Source organism: Cydia strobilella, chromosome 3 (genome assembly GCF_947568885.1).
Source record: "Cydia strobilella chromosome 3, ilCydStro3.1, whole genome shotgun sequence".
NCBI classification, from domain to species: domain Eukaryota; kingdom Metazoa; phylum Arthropoda; class Insecta; order Lepidoptera; family Tortricidae; genus Cydia; species Cydia strobilella.
Genome location: NC_086043.1, coordinates 920,553 through 937,085, shown reverse-complemented (window position 1 = coordinate 937,085; position 16,533 = coordinate 920,553). Strand labels below are relative to the sequence as shown.

General features: G+C 36.6%; 1 protein-coding gene and 1 non-coding gene across 2 annotated transcripts in view; one reads left to right on the top strand and one right to left on the bottom strand.

The window, feature by feature from the left end:
- Positions 1 to 15,878, bottom strand: part of LOC134755697 (uncharacterized) — a 49,797-nt gene extending 33,919 nt beyond the window's left edge. The window contains exon 1 of the mRNA XM_063692245.1: positions 15,551 to 15,878. Within this exon, the coding sequence (XP_063548315.1) occupies positions 15,551 to 15,793 (243 nt within the window). The 5' untranslated portion in view covers positions 15,794 to 15,878. The remainder of the gene's footprint in view (positions 1 to 15,550) is intronic.
- Positions 6,234 to 6,306, top strand: Trnay-aua (transfer RNA tyrosine (anticodon AUA)). Its single transcript has one exon. It is a non-coding gene; the product is annotated as a tRNA-Tyr (tRNA).
- Positions 15,879 to 16,533: the final 655 nt, after the last annotated feature.

Here is a 16,533-nt window from a genome sequence, read left to right as displayed (position 1 = left end):
AAATCGATTCAGCGGTTTAAGCGTGAAGAGGGAACACACAGACAGACAGACAGACAGACTTTCGCATTTATAATATTAATATGGATTCATTTAAACTTTATTGCACAAAATAATACAAAAAATTACAAATCGCTGGCCCGATGTTACAGGGTTCTATGTTTTGCACTTTTATCGAACTAAAATTTGAACTTTATCATAGTGACATTAAGTCGAATTTCAACTATCTTGAAAATGTACCTTAATGCCTAAAGGGCCAACATAGGGCTAAACAGAGATGTAATAGAAACAGAGATGTTTCACTTTCAAAACTATTCGTAAGCTGCCTTCTACTAAAAAAACCGGCCAATTGCGAGTCGGACTCGCCCACCGAGGGTTCCGTACTGTTTAGTATTTGTTGTTATAGCGGCAACAGAAATACATCATAATTTTTTGCATGTGAGGTTGGCCTTATATTTTAAGTGTTTGTTGTTATTCTAAGAATATTTTAGCGTGTATTCTTAGGTATTTTAGTATAGTTATATTTTCATATCGTACGCCGAAAGGCACACCATGGCTCATGGACCTAATATATTACCGAAATGACACCTTATGTAACCCATGATGACGAAATAAATGAATCTTTGAATTTTTGAATCATCTGTGAAAATTTCAACTGTCTAGCTATCACGGTTCATGAGATACAGCCTGGTGACAGACAGACAGACGGACAGCGGAGTCTTAGTAATAGGGTCCTGTTTTTACCCTTTGGGTACGGAACCCTAAAAAATACCGTACGTAATATATATATATATATATATTTTTTATACCTACAACTTTTTTCCGACCGCCAGATAACAAAGGTAGAGCTATAGTCTGCTATAATAGGTATATTATCGTAGCTGACTATACAAGGGTTATCCGCCGCTAGAAATCGTAATCAAACGGATGGATAAACGTACAAATTACTCGTTGTTATGATTCCACTCAACCGAACAAATATAATCTCGTCCGGACCTAACCCTCGAAACTGTTGAACAGAAATGCGAGCTAAAATGAATTCAATCAATCACGGATCTATATATATCCTGGATTGAACTGTTATTTATTTTAATATTCATAATTAACCCTAAGGCTGCCTTTCCATCGAGGCGGAGATGATAGGGAGACGTGCGGGAATCATCCAATAGGATTGGTTGTAATCCAGCGGAGAAGAGATGTGTATTACATTGCTATTGGTTGATTCCCGCACGTCTCTCATCTCCGCCTCAGTGGAAAGGCAGCCTTTCACCGAGCATGACAGTTAATCAGTTTCGTTAAATTTTCAAACAAATAAATATCAACTCTATTCCTTGCACTATAGGTTCAAATTTCAGTAGTAAATTTTGTGTTTTTCATTTGTATGGAGCCTTAGGATCTCTATCTATATATTATTATTATTTATATATTAGCGATCTCTGCTGAGAAAGATTGAAAACAGAAGGGGAAACATGTTGGGGCACCTGATACGGCACGATACTTACATAAAGTCTATAAGAGAAGGAAGAATAGAAAAAAGGAGAGACAGAGGAAGACCGAGACGTGCGTTTTTGGACCAAGCCAAGGAGAAAATCAACGTAGTGAAGTATCAGGAGCTCAAAACAGTGGCAGAAAGAAGAACGGAGTGGCGGTTACTCCACCGACAAGAGCCAGACTCTTAAGAGCTATGATGATGATGATGATGGAGCCTTAGGAGGCTATAATATCAAAAGTTAGGCGACGGACCAAAATACAGCTAGTAAATAAGGTAATATGTGCAACACAATACCTATAAAAGTAAGTTCTTTCAGTGCTGACCTAAAATTATTTATAAGCTAAACGGCAAACGGCAGCTGGTACCTATTTTGTAAAATATTATTAGATCGCGATAGCTGTTCGAAATTAATTGAAAGTTGGAACAACAGATGGTTGCTGGTGTGAACAGGAATAACGTTAAATACCTATATCGTGGGATATCTATGTTAATTTTTTAATTTAATTTAATTTATTTAAGGATCACCAACGGATAATACATCAACACTAGTACATTACAACAAGGATAATTGACATTGACTGATGTTTAGCCACTTATAGGTGACCACAGCTCACACATGTATATTTCAAAGAGAGTATATAAACAACTAATGTAACTTATTTAATAAATTAACTTAAATATTAGATTTTAAAACCGTGAGTTCATTATGTATACAAAATTTCAACTTATTGGTCCAGTAGTTTTGGAGATAATGGGCTGTGACAGAGGGAAAGACAGACAGACGCACGAGTGATCCTATAAGGGTTCCATTTTTTTCCTTTTGAGGTACGGAACCCTAAAAGTAGCAAGAGCAGAAAATGACTAAACCTCATTAGGTACGCTTCGCTCTTTGTTTCTTCTTGATGCGTTCTTTCCTATCTACAACCAAAGAGAATTAAGTAGACATAGAGTGCTCACTACATACATCAGTTTTGTTACCAAAAAGACCTTTTCTTAGTCGACATCAAGCGTCAAGTAGCGGAATTATCAGTACTGCTACTCGACATGAGATGTCACTTGTGTCGCGACTGTCGAAAGGTGTATTGCTCAACAATTTACAACTAATATTATAAGCAGGAGGAGTTGAAAACAGAGTTCCTGTTAATCCGGTTATAATATTAGCTGAAAATCGTTGAGCATTAGACTCTCCGTTCGTCGCGTAGCAGTACTGATAATTCCACTACTCGACGCTAGATGTCGACTAAGAAAATAATAGTTTTTTAAATAATAAAACTGATGTATGGAGTGAGCACTCTATGTCTTAATTCTCTTTGCTACAACCATTAATTAAGTGTACGTGCGAGTGTCACCCGCAGAAACACACTATTTCCCGCCCGGGCCGTCAAATGGCCAGTTATTTATACAGGACCCGTCAAGGTCCCGCAATATCTCGGGCGTATTGTTACTTTGAACCCTGCTTAATCCTTAGACCATTTTGGCTTAAACTTTCTAGCAGCTTTCTAGCTTTCTTACAGGGTTCATAGCTTGAGCGGCATTTTAATGTAAGGCCTTATTGTACCTATGAAAGCAATAAATTACTGATTACTGATTACTAGTGGAACTTGAGCTCAAAATATGTTATAAATATTTGTAATCGGGGAACAGAGTTACAATAGTTGTGTTGAAGCGATTATTTTTATTATAGCCTTCATTGCTGGTAAACTGCACATCATTGTCTATCAGTTTTTCCTCGCATCGTTTTTCTTGATTTGGTGTCCAGCGTGTCCTGTGACACAAAGGCCTCTTCCAGCTTCTTCCATTCCTCTCTGGTATTCTGTTCCTCCAATTGTATTTATATCATCTTTCCATCTTTTAAATTGGCCACCTTGCTTCCTTTTTCCATCTTGTGGGAGCCATTCTGTAATAATTTTTGTCCATTTTGTTCTATTTTCTCTGGGTGTATGTCCTGTCCATCGCCATTTTAGCTGCCTTACTTTCTTAAGGAGCCCACAGATACTGCCCACTGATAGAGTCCGCCGGACGATATCGGCCTGTCAGTTGTTCGGAGCTGTCAAATTTTTGTTCTAACTGACAGGCCGATATCGTCCGGCGGACTGATAGTCAGTGGGCCCCTTTAAGTATGTCTGAATGTGAAGCGAGTGTTTGGTAAGGGATCGAGGTGATGTCTGAAATGACGGGTCGTGGCAATCTTTTATCCCTCATTTTGTCACTTATGGCTTGTAGTGGCGGTCTATTTGGTTAAGAAAAAGTGCCAAGCATTATGGTATAAAAAGGTTTTTTATCCCGATTCCATTTGGTGAAGTGGAACTTGTGAGAAATACTGACTAACCCCTTTTCCTCGTTATTCATGAAACTTTACAAGACTCAATTGGCTTATTTATTTTCCATCCCTTTTTTACGAATGCGTAAGTTATAATGACAGAGTAAGACAATCGAATATTTAGCTAAATGCGGCTTGTAGCGTGCTTATGGATAAGTAATGCCATCAAAGCCCCGGACAGACAGACTGTCAGATATAGTATCTGACACGATCTTATTTGTAGAGCCATAAAAGCGTGTCACATATTATTTTTGCGGCCTTCTAAGAGTAACATACCAGGTGACTGTACTCATACTATAATCGAAAGAGCGCGTGATTTTGTATAGAAATAACGTAAACAAATGCTCAATATTGGGGAAAAAGCGCGCACGAAGGGTTCCGTACCATTACGCAAAACACGGCAAAAAAATCACGTTTGTTGTATGGGTTAAATATTTATTTTATTCTGTTTTTAGTATTTATTGTTATAGCGGCAACAGAAATACATTATCTGTGAAAATTTCAACTGTCTCTAGCTATCACGGTTCATGAGATATAGCATGGTGACAGACAGACAGACGGACAGACGGACAGACGGACAGACGGACAGACGGACAGACGGACAGACGGACAGACGGACAGTCGGACAGACGGACAGAAGGACAGTGCAGTCTTAGTAATAGGGTACCGTTTTTTAGGGTTCCGTCCCTCAAAAGGAAAAAACGGAACCCCTATAGGATCACTCGTGCGTCTGTCTGTCTGTCTGTCTGTCCGTCTGTCACAGCCTATTTTCTCCGAAACTACTGGACCAATTAAGTTGAAATTTTGTGACCCAAAAACGGACATGTAACGCAAACAAACATGGGGGCCGCTTTTGGGGGTAAATGAAAAAAATAAAAAATAAAGTGTTTCAGAATATATCGTGTTATGTATCAAAAAATGAAATAACTCATTTTGAGAATCTCAAATATATATTTTTTATAATTTTAGGATAAACAATTTAGAAGTTATTCTAGAAAATAGGCAAAAAATTACCATTTCCCCTCTATTATCTCCGAAACTACTTAGTCTAAAATTTCGAAAAAAATACACAAAATAGATTAGAAATGTGCAGTCAAGCGTGAGTCGGACTTAATGACTTAGTTTTTGATCCGACCCCTACGGGTTTTTTAAAGACATTTCACTCACGTTTCACATACAAAATACATTGTTTAAATTGTGTAATATACGGAACCCTTAGAACGCGAGTCCGACTTGCACTTGGCCGGGTTTTTACCCTTGGGTACGGAACCCTAAAACCGTGAAAAGGTCATTGCATCCATTGCCCGACGTGTAACCTCGTCGTGAGCTCGTCACAAACTGAAACGCTATTTAGAAGGCTATCGGCTGCGGAAGCCAACTAAGTGACAGCAAAAGGCTGTACAGTCGGCAACAGATGTTTGTGTTACACGTTTTCAACAATTTCGCTATCATATTTCATATTTATTTATTGCAACCATGGTTTTATAGGTATTACAAATTCTTGGTAGTTCCACATGGACCCCGTGGGGGCATAGCAATATATACTTAGGATCTAATCTTAAATCTATTTCTATAATATAAAAGTAAGTCAATTTAGTAGTTTTTATACATATAAGCCGAATTGAATCAGATAATTGTCAGCGTATTAAATACAAAAATAAACGGGCAACTAATTATTATTAGGTGATGTCAAATTATATAAGTATTAAAATAATAAGAATGTAAATGTTTTAGAAATAGGATTAATATTAGAATGCAATATGTCAATCTCCCGTGTTATTAATAATACTACTACTACTACTTCACTGGCTCAGTGACCCAAAAAGGATCTTGTCCTCTAAGAGAGCGCCACTCTGCCCTATTCTGCGCCACTTCACGCCAATTGGGTATTCCGAGGGCGGACAGGTCTTTTAGGGCTTCGTCACTCCAGCGGTATCTGGGACGCCCAGACGGACGTTTTCCGCCCGGGTGCCCCACATACGCTCTTCTCACAGCACGATCCTCTCCCATCCTCTCCAGGTGACCAAGACAGTGGAGTCGTGTGGCTTTGATCTCGCCAATTATATTGGGCACCGCAACCAGCTCCTTTAGCTCTAATATATGTGATTAATAATAATAGGTAAAAATATCAATTTAATAAGCAACTGTGTCTACACTGCTGCTGTGTATCAATCCAGAGGCCGTGAGTTCAAGTCTCACCCAAGGCAGTAATTTATCCACTTTTAAATTTTATTTAAGCTTAATGGCATCGTTCGCAGGCGTTTCTGCTTGTTAAAAATAATTCAGAATGTGTAGCACATCGTAACTGGTGAATTTCCAATATGACTTGGTACTCCGGTGGCCGTTTAAGACGTGTAACCCCGGTAGATGTCGCTAGGGTCCCCGTGACCCATATAGTGGGAAGATTTGCTGACTATGGATGAGGTCTTGGTGGCTCAGTTGGCAGAGCGCTAGAGTATAGATCCAGAGGCCGTGAGTTCAAGTCTCACCCAAGGCAGTAATTTTTCCACTTTCAAATCGTTCGCACACGTTTCTGCTCGTTAATAACTAATTTACAAAATCACAGATTAAGACAAACGATAAATAGCTAATTGAGGCTTGTAGTGCATTTATCAATAACACCAACAGTCACTTGTGTTGCTGACTGTACTGTAGTTTAAAGCAATCTAAAAGTTCTAAACACTTTTAACACCGATAAAGATGGTAAAGTCATAAGTTTTATATGAAGGTTAAGGCGTTCTTATACTGGTATAATGGCTAGTTTTGAAACGTTATATTTTCGATAAAAGGTTAAAGCGATATCAATATCATTAGCTTTTAAAGCGTAAAGGAAGACATTGATGGAAAGGATTTATTTCGGCTAATGTACGTATGTTTGTATTGCATCGGGTGTGGCTTAAAATGATCACTTTCAAGCTACATTTTTGAAGTAAAACTTCTATCGGCGCGACTAGAGGGTAACAGTTTTTTTTCTGACGGAAGTAGCTTCAGATGCCCGAAGGGCAAACCGCCCAGAAATAGGAGCCCCGCGAGGCGGGGCTCCGTCTAGTTAACTTGTGAAGGGAATTTTTAAATTGTTCGATCCACTTGATGGATGCAAGTATCACAGGATAATTTCAAAATCTTCCACACCAGTTCCACGGTAGAGAGGTTTCGTACAAAAACGAAAAGTGTTCGATCGTAACTGGATACGAATAAGAAGAAATAAGTTTTGGATCACAACTGGTTTCGTACAAGGCTGAAATAGTTTCCGATAGCACCTGACTACGAAGCTCTGGTTCCGTACGCGGCCGAAGGGTATACATTGCGAATTTCCTATTTTTCGCACTTGTATCATAATGTACACATAATAATGTATAATGTACATCATAATGTATATTTTTCGCACTTGTATAAAACACTTTTGCTTTGTTTTGACAAAAAAAATATATTTTAAAATTTACAGAAACACGAAACGAAGATGTGAGGTTAAGTAAAAATACATAGGTATGCAGATATACCAATTTCCACCCTTCCAGGGGTTCAAACCACATTCACGCTCTAGTATATCAGAACTTAGTATTGAGCATTAACAAAAATATATATGTATACTTGTGATTTTTTTCACCTTATTGCAATGGATTAAGGTGAAGAAATATATACATATTTATGAACTTGACTTTACAATTGTTGTCTCTCTTTCTTGTCAGTAGGGTCATTAAGAGGCCGTAGTCGATTTTGGAGCAAAATTTTTAAATTGATAGATTTAGTCGTTGAAATTATACCCGTTTTGTTACGTAATATCTAAATAACAAGTATTGGTTTCTATTAGCACGTCTTCTCATCTTGCCTTTTAATAATGAGGTCGCAAGCGTGCGTCACCGGTAATATATGAAAAGAAGGGACAGTTTTTAAAAATTCATCAAAAATTTATGGTGGTATATTATACAAATTGATGTATAAGAATAGTTTCAACAAATGTTGTAGATTGTTTAAGTATCAAAATTACGTTGAAATTAAGTCGATTTTGAGAGAAATTGTCACTTGTTTTGAAGTAATTTCTGGAGAAAATTGATTTCGTCTAACTTTCATTTACACTACTTCAAAGTCATAATAATAAAAATGTAGTCTGATAAACGTCAAGTACAGGATATGTGTAATACAAAATTACCATGTTTAGCCGTCCAAACTTTACGAAATTTACAAATAAGAGCGACAAAATCAGTGCTTTACGCGCGTTTACCTAAACGTCCATCAGAAAAGCAAACATTACTAATTTAGTGAGTCTGTTTTCAACAAATTGATCTGATAAAAGGTAAGATAAGAAGATGCGCTAATAGAAACCAGTACTTGTTATTTCAATTAGGAAACAAAAGGTGTACAATTTCACCGACTAAATCTATCAATTTTACATTTTTGCGACTAAAATCGACATCGGCCTCTTAAAATGACGATTATTTGAATACGACGACTTCTTCATGTACCTATATTTATATTTGTTTTTTAACTTTTGAATGATTGCAGCAACTCAGCAAGCATGGCTTGAGTTTTATCAGAACCCTACACCGTGAATAGGGCTCATTATCTTGATATAGGCCTTTTAAAGGGGATTTAGGGCTATTTATGAACAAGGGCCATGATTGTTGAATTATTCGTATAAATGGGTCACATGATATACATAGAACGGAGACAAAAAATATCTTTTCCGTCTTCAAAAAAGTACTGGTGCTTTGAAATATCTTCGCATTTTAGGTTACTCTAGGACGTTTTTCACCTACCTATTATGAGCTATCTCTATCGATATCTAAATAGAAATAGTTTTAGTTTTAATTTTTCAAAACGTCCGGGTTCGATTCCCAAGCTGAGTACAGGTTTTTTTTTAATGTATGAATGCAGTTTATCTTGTTATTAAAATCGATGACATGGTTCCTAGGAACAGATTTTCGTATGTCTTATAGTTTCAGACTTTCCCATACTGACCGATCTGAATGGGCCATCCTATATAGTATGAAAGTCATGTCATAATAAGTTTTTGGTAAAATTTAATTTTTGGTAACAAGCTTTTATCTCTGACTGTACTTTTCTTTCCACAGGCAACTAACTCATCGAGACAATTCTGAAAACCCCAAACACAATTAGGTTGCGTTGCTTTATTACAGAGTTCCTATAGCTACCTCCTGTCTCTATCATCAGATCAGCTCGATGGTACCATAATATTGCATTGTCACCTGATTTACATATGTATGCAAATTTTCATCTTCATTAGAAGTTGGGAAGTGGGTCAAATTTAACTTGCAAGATTTGACCCTAACAAACTTACATACATAGGTACATTGCAAGTCATTAAGAAGCTTGTAATATATCGGGAGATGATCTTTTTAGGATTAGTTAAAATAAAAACGGCAAAGTAATAAAACACATTCAGCCTTGACATACCGTTACCGTCGTTAAGGGGCCCACTGACTATCAGTCCGTCGGACGATATCCGCCTGTCAGTTGTTCGGAACTGTCAAATTTTTGTTCTAAAGGGGCCCACTGACTATCAGTCCGCCGGACGATATCGGCCTGTCAGTTGTTCGGAACTGTCAAATTTTTGTTCTAAAGGAGCCCACTGACTATCAGTCCGCCGGACGATATCGGCCTGACAGTTGTTCGGAACTGTCAAATTTTTGTTCTAACTGACAGGCCGATATCGTCCGGCGGACTGATAGTCAGTGGGCCCCTTTACACTTGCACTTTTAATACCTATCTTTATTCAATGAGATCACTATTAAAGCACTTACCAAACATTTATTTAAACAAAGACTCAACTCGCTAAAGACCTTATAGCGAGATACGCCCTTGTCGTAGTGAGAACGAAATTTAATCCCCGAGATATAAACAAGACTCTTGAGGAAGATAAGTTGAGTGTTAAATCCTTATCTTGCTTTATTGCAAACAAATCTTGCTTAATACCTACTGGATTGCATCGGGACTTGGAATATTTTTCCGCATTAAGGCGTGTAAAATGTGTAAATCAGAAGATTCAAAAGAAAAAGTTAACATATTTTTGAGCTTGTAATGCAAAATAATGTGTGTCTGTTTGTTGTTTCTTTTTTTAGGGTTCGTACCCAAAGGATAAAAACGGGACCCTATTACTAAGACTCCGCTGTCTGTCTGTCTGTCCGTCTGTCACCAGGCTGTATCTCATCAACCGATAGCTAGACAGTTGAAATTTTCACAGATGATGTATTTCTGTTGCCGCTATAACAACAAATACTAAAAACGGAATAAAATAAATATTTAAGTAGGGCTCCCATACAACAAACGCTATTTTTTTTGCTGGTTTTTGCGTAATGGTACGGAACCCTTCGTGCGCGAGTCCGACTCGCACTTAGCCGGTTTTTTTTCCAAGCACCGGAATTCAGATTATAAATTCTTGTTTTGATATAGGCTTAGGCTAGTTTTATTGAGGTCGTCTAGCTTAAATTCAATAGAATGTCACAAAAAATTGGTTATACGACGGAGTTCGGAAGTAAGAAAGATTTGAAAGCTTTGAAGTAAGAAAGATTTGAAAAGACATACACAAAGAGAGCTCTTACGTTCCAAAAGTATTCAGTAAAATGTTATTAATACAGTCGAGTTAAGAACTGTGTGTTGAAAACGTAGCTTACATCGAGATTAAGGTATTAAGGCGTTTACATACGCCTCATCCGGCCGCGTCTGTAATGGCATCCTTTCATTGGCTGTATGGAGACACAAAGCCCTGGGGGCCGATTCTGGCATTTTGATATGGTTTTAAGTGTCATCAGGCATTTCACGCGTACCAACAAGTGTGAGAGATATCCCTTATGAAACGACTGCTATCTGCATTTATTCCAGGGCTCAAACTTTCAGTGCCGATGACGTCAAACTACACACAGGATTATTTCAAATAAAAGATATAAAAAAATACAGTACGTAGCGGCCCCCTATTTTAAACATCTATCGTTTCGTCGTCGTTTATCGTTTTTATCGCGTATATATATATATCTTTACTTGAAAAATAATTATAGTGTATAACTAGCCTTATGAACCGATTTTGCATGTACAATCAGCCTTAAAGTTTGTAGTCTATGATTGTTCATTATTTTAGTATGTGGGTATTTTTGCACTTTGTAATTTTTCCTCAGTCACCCGTTGACCACGAACGCTGTAAAGAGTTCGAAACGTCGGGATGTATTATAAATTCAATATACGCGATATAATCCGTTTTTCATAGTTTTATTTCATCTATCGTTAGAGTTTTGAATGATTCACGGTTTGTTTCACTAGACTTATATTGACCGTGATAATACAAAAGGTAATCACGGTCTATATCCCAGTCAATATATAAATCTATCGTTAAATTTAAATAATCACAATTATTTAGCAGTGGCGCTAGTTACCACTTGAAATGAGCAGTAGGTCCTAATTAACATTTTTGACTGATATTGTCATTCATTATTAACAATTTGACCATCATCATCGTATGTCCTGTGGGCAAAACGTCAATGACGTCCACTAAAGTATGCAGAAAACAAAACGAAACGCTAACTTTTCCATACATTGTTTGCGATTACCTCACCGTTATGTTTCGTTTTCTACAAACGATTGTTATATTGGCTAGGCCCCCTGGTCAGCAATAATTAGCGTGAGCCGCTAACGCTGATTAGTGCTGACGGTCGAGGTCGTATCAAAACAAGATCAAATTGTCAAAACAGAATGGGTCCCAGTCCGGCTTTATTTTAAGTATTTCAGTGGATTCTTACGGTTCTCATGCAAATTCGGGACAGTATTAAGACAGGTAAATTACGAATTTAAATGAAAGGAGTGATATTTGAGCTTCAAAGTGTGACTTAGTTAAGCTTCGAATAATAAATTAGGTTTATTTTAAAATGTACGTACATGTGTGTGTACGTATTGTTCGTGTTTTAGTTAAATCGACGACAACAACGTACAAGGTGCAAAGTGCTAAAAGGTTCGAACTACGTCAGCTGTAGCATAATGATCTAGAAGTCGAAACCTATCGCCTGGTATAAGAATTTTCTTAAAATGTCACTTAGTATAGATTTTTAAATGACGCATACAGTGCTATCTGAGTCGAAAATCTGTATACTAACACGAACACCATTCCAAGTGCCACATCGAATCGTACGCGATGAATGCCATCTCACTCACTCGCGCGTACGGAGCGCTATTTACCACATCGCACTCAGTTCGCGGCGGACCAGCTAGTCAACGGTTGTGAATGCTTCGATCGTTTTCTAGAGAATATTAACATGTTATTACGTTAATTTTGTCCTAATTTTGAGTTTTTGTAAGAATTTTGTTGAATTCATTCGATCGATCAATTTACTACAAATATAAAGTTTGTTAATCATGACGGAGAAACGTGCGAGATGGTTGGAATCATTAAAATCAGGAGCAAAAAGATCGGGTACGGATTACATCAAAACAGAACTAAATAAATCGACCACAATAAAATGGAGGTATGTAATATTTATTTACATTTTCTTTATATTTTTATGTTTATACGTTTAAAAATGTGTAAAGTGTTCGATGTGACATATAGAACTACATACGCGAAAAGTATTATTTAAGAGAACTACGCACGCAGGACTATCTGCCACTTAGAACTGTTTACGCCATTTAATCAGTCACTTAGAACTATTTACCTTTTTTTATTTGTTTTTGAACACACTCAAAATAGTCATATCTTTCATTGCAAGTGCTAATTTAAATAATAAAAAGCTTAAGCGTAATATTATGTTATAATGCTATGCTATGTGTAATAAAATAACTATCCTAGATGAAGATTTTATACGGGCAGTTTTGTTATACCTATAGCTAATCCTTATTTTGATCACTGTTTACATTGCACCACTAATATAGCTTTACGTATGAATATATGCACATAATGTTAAAGCTTAATCTATGTTGCTTTTAATATGCATGGTAGGTATTTGACTTTCAGAGTCACCACTAAGGATGGACGAAGCATCATGCGAGGAATTATATTTAAAAAAACAAAAAACATTGTCACCCCAGTTAGCAAATACAGTTCCAGACAGGCAAGACAACCAAAACTTTGATTGTATGAATAATTTTGAAAATATTAGAGATCCTTCTTTGAATGTCACGAATTATGTATTGTGGCTTGGCCGTTTCGCTACCGTCACATGGACGGAAGGTGAAAAATTTATTCATTATTCTTTATTATACAATAGTTCTTGTAGTAACGAAACGAAAAATTTGACTAAGATGTAGAGCCCTAACTACAAGTAGGTCTACCCACAAGTAGTTAGAAGCTTGGCTCTACAAGAGATCTGATATTAAGTTTTTGACAGTGCGAGCCTAATGGTTTCTTTCATCTTGGCAACATTTTACATGAAAATTTTTGGTGGGATTTCACTTTGGATTTGTAAGTTGCGTATGACAATTTTCCATCCCCTAATTTAAAGGATAATTAGGAGTAATTTACTATTAAAAATCCTGAAATACGTATTTGAAGGCATATTTTCCACAATCTGCTTTTTAGTGATTCCCCATACAAACTTCAGCCCCCTTTTAACCCCTAACGCTCTTTTCCACCCCCTTACGGGGTGATTTGAGGGTTGAAAACTATTACTACAAAATGCTACCCCCCTTTTCACCCCCTTAGGGGCTCAAAATTTCGTTTTTGAATTTTTCTGTTGTTTGTGTACTAAGACTATGTTATATACCAAATTTCAGCTTCCTAGGATTTCGGGAAGGACCCTAAATGATTTGATGATCATCAGTGAGTGAGTGAGTGACGAAATTATGTTTTTTTTTTTAGATATGAATAAAATCTATAGTAAATAAGTGTTATGTAATTGAAAGTGTTTATGCTTACTAAGTCTACTAATGACATCATATGCCGAGAATTTTGTTTATCTGGTATAATCTAAACCCAGTAATGAGGGTTCAAAAAAACGACAAAGCGCTTCGAGAAAAGGTAGGTAGTGCGCTTCGCTTTGCTCGTCTTGGCGGGGGCACCGTGCCCCCAGGTTCTTCGCGAAAATATCTTGATCCTGACGTTTGTTTTTATTTTTATTGTAAGACATTATTCATTTGATTGAATTATGTCTCACAATTGATTGATTCAAAGACTTGTTTGAATACGTAATTTTATCAGAAAGACTGATAACTCACGTGATATTAAAGAAGATTTATCAATGTGATAGTAAACCCTAAGGTAAATAAGTAAGAACAATGTTTAAAGGTGCTCCTTTTTTCCTGACTAATTCCGTGATGTAGACTGATATGTAAGGTGTTAGTAACAGGTTTACATTTTTATTACATAATATTGAATAAACAACACATCAATAAATTTTAATAACAACTAATAAACTTTTACTTTTATTTAGTACTTTCTACATAATTATTAAGTTATAAAACTAATGTCGAATATGATTCTATCTGCAAAATGTGTCAAAATTATAATTATTCAGATTTATATAAAGTAATTATGCAACCAAAAATAAAATAAAAAATAGTGCGTTAAAACTATGTTATAAAATTTAAAAAAATAATCGAAACAAATGACTTAAATTTGATGACTTACTTCACACATAGAATCTTTTACAGTGAGTCGGACACTTTTTTTACCAAGTATAATATTCTAAGTCCCAGATAGACCTACATACGAAGATTTGATAGAAAATTACAACCAAGTATAATGTTCTAAGTCCCAGATAGACCTGCTTACGTAGTTGTTAAAGAAAATTGAAACCAAGTATAATATTCTAAGTGGTAGATAGAACGGTATACACAACGGTGAGCAAATCGTTATAACTTAATCTAGTGGGCTATCTGCATTTTCTCGAAAAATACCATTAAATTGAGTTATATGAAAATAAAATAAGCAATACAATAAAATTATAATCATGTGTGCCAAATTTCAGTTTATTATCTTTAACACAAAAAAAATTATAAGGATTCTACTTCTGATTTGCTCTCCTGTAAAGTTGTCATTTTTCAATTAGAATCATATACGTTGTTGTCGTCGAAATGTGTGTAAGTTGGAACAAAAACATTTTTTTTTCTGATTAAAACTGTTGCAATTTTGCTGTAACTTTAATTTCATGAGAAAATGTGTTACTTTCTTGTAAACAGATACCCGAAACCCGCCTTATTCATAAAACTTTACGGGCCTGAATACATATATGACTTAAAACTATATGGGAAACAATAGAGACCCGTAGAAGAGCGTATATAAGGGAAGACCGGCTACAAGCCTCTTCATAGCTTTTAACTCTTGCGTTCGTACAGTCGCCATCAGATAGCACCTCGGCCGCTCCGATATATCTGATGGCGACTGTACACATATTCGACTTATAGAAGGTCGGTAGAGCAGGAGTAAAACTCTTCCTTTCTGACTGTGTGCGACGTACGTATAGAAATAAGAGAGTTCTTGCTCTATAACGGCTTTCTCTGCACCAAATTTAATATACCGGTCTTCACATTGACGTTACATATAATGAACGGGTCTCTATTGTTTCCCATAAAGTTTTAAGTCATAATGTATTGTTTGTCCGCATTTTCGTTAGTCATAATTTGATTTTAACTCAGAAACGCGTAAATTTTCAGGATTGCCATAAAACAAACCTAACCTAACCTAACCTATCTATAGGATAACCTTACGAAAATCCTGAAAAGTTAACGGTTTCAGAATTATGAATTATGACTTTCAATAATTATGTTAAACAAAGGGACCCCATAATGAACTGGTAGGTACTCACATCCTCGCCAATCCTCCCTCTCGAAAACGTGATCTTCCCAACAGGCATCTTCGGTACCGGCAGCTTACTCTCCAGCCCAAGCCGATACCACAGCGGCAGCCCATTCTTCGGCACAGTCCTTAACGGCTTCGGCACAGAATCTATGATCTTCTTCAGCTCTGTAGGCTTCCGTAGTGTCATTAAAGTTACATTTATCTCCCCTAGATTGTCCCCCCCGGACATGTCGTCGGGGACCGAAGACATTTTTGATCAAAATTAAATAATACGAAATAAAAATAGGACCGCACGCAGCGTTGACGGCTCACTGGAATTTGATGGCTGATGTCATTTGGGATTTGAAATGTTGATGGGTAAAAAGGTCGGTTGGTAACACATGTATTATGGCAAAGGTTTTACTAAAGTAATACGAAAACGTCACTACGGTGTTGAAAACTCTTCAAAAATATGAATATTATATATAGTTGGTCAAACCAAATTGTCAGTAAATAAGAACAAAAAAAACTATACTCATCATTTTCTTTTGGGTGCTAGTACTAGTGCAAGACAAATAGCGGCGAATTCATACGCGTTAGCCCTCATTGAATTGGTCAAACCAAATTGTCAGTAAATAAGAACAAAAATAAACTATTTCTAGGGTGCTAGTATGTACTAGTGGAAGACAAAGATAGTATGATTCTCTCTGTCTGTCAGACGAGACAGTCCTTTGACAAACTAGTCTCCATGGTTATCAGGTAATGATACCGCAGAACACTTTATGCATGTGATGGAGACTATATAAAGGAGCCAAATCTCTACGTATGAAAAGAGTCCATCAAAAAACAATAATTAGGCGGCGCCACCATACACCGAAATACTACCAAAAACAACCTACGTAATTTGATCGGGTTATTTGTTGCCTTATATGGTTCATGTTATATTCATGTCCCAGAGTCTAACTAGCGCCACCGGAGAGATTAGGAACTATTATTTAAAGCTGAAAGCGG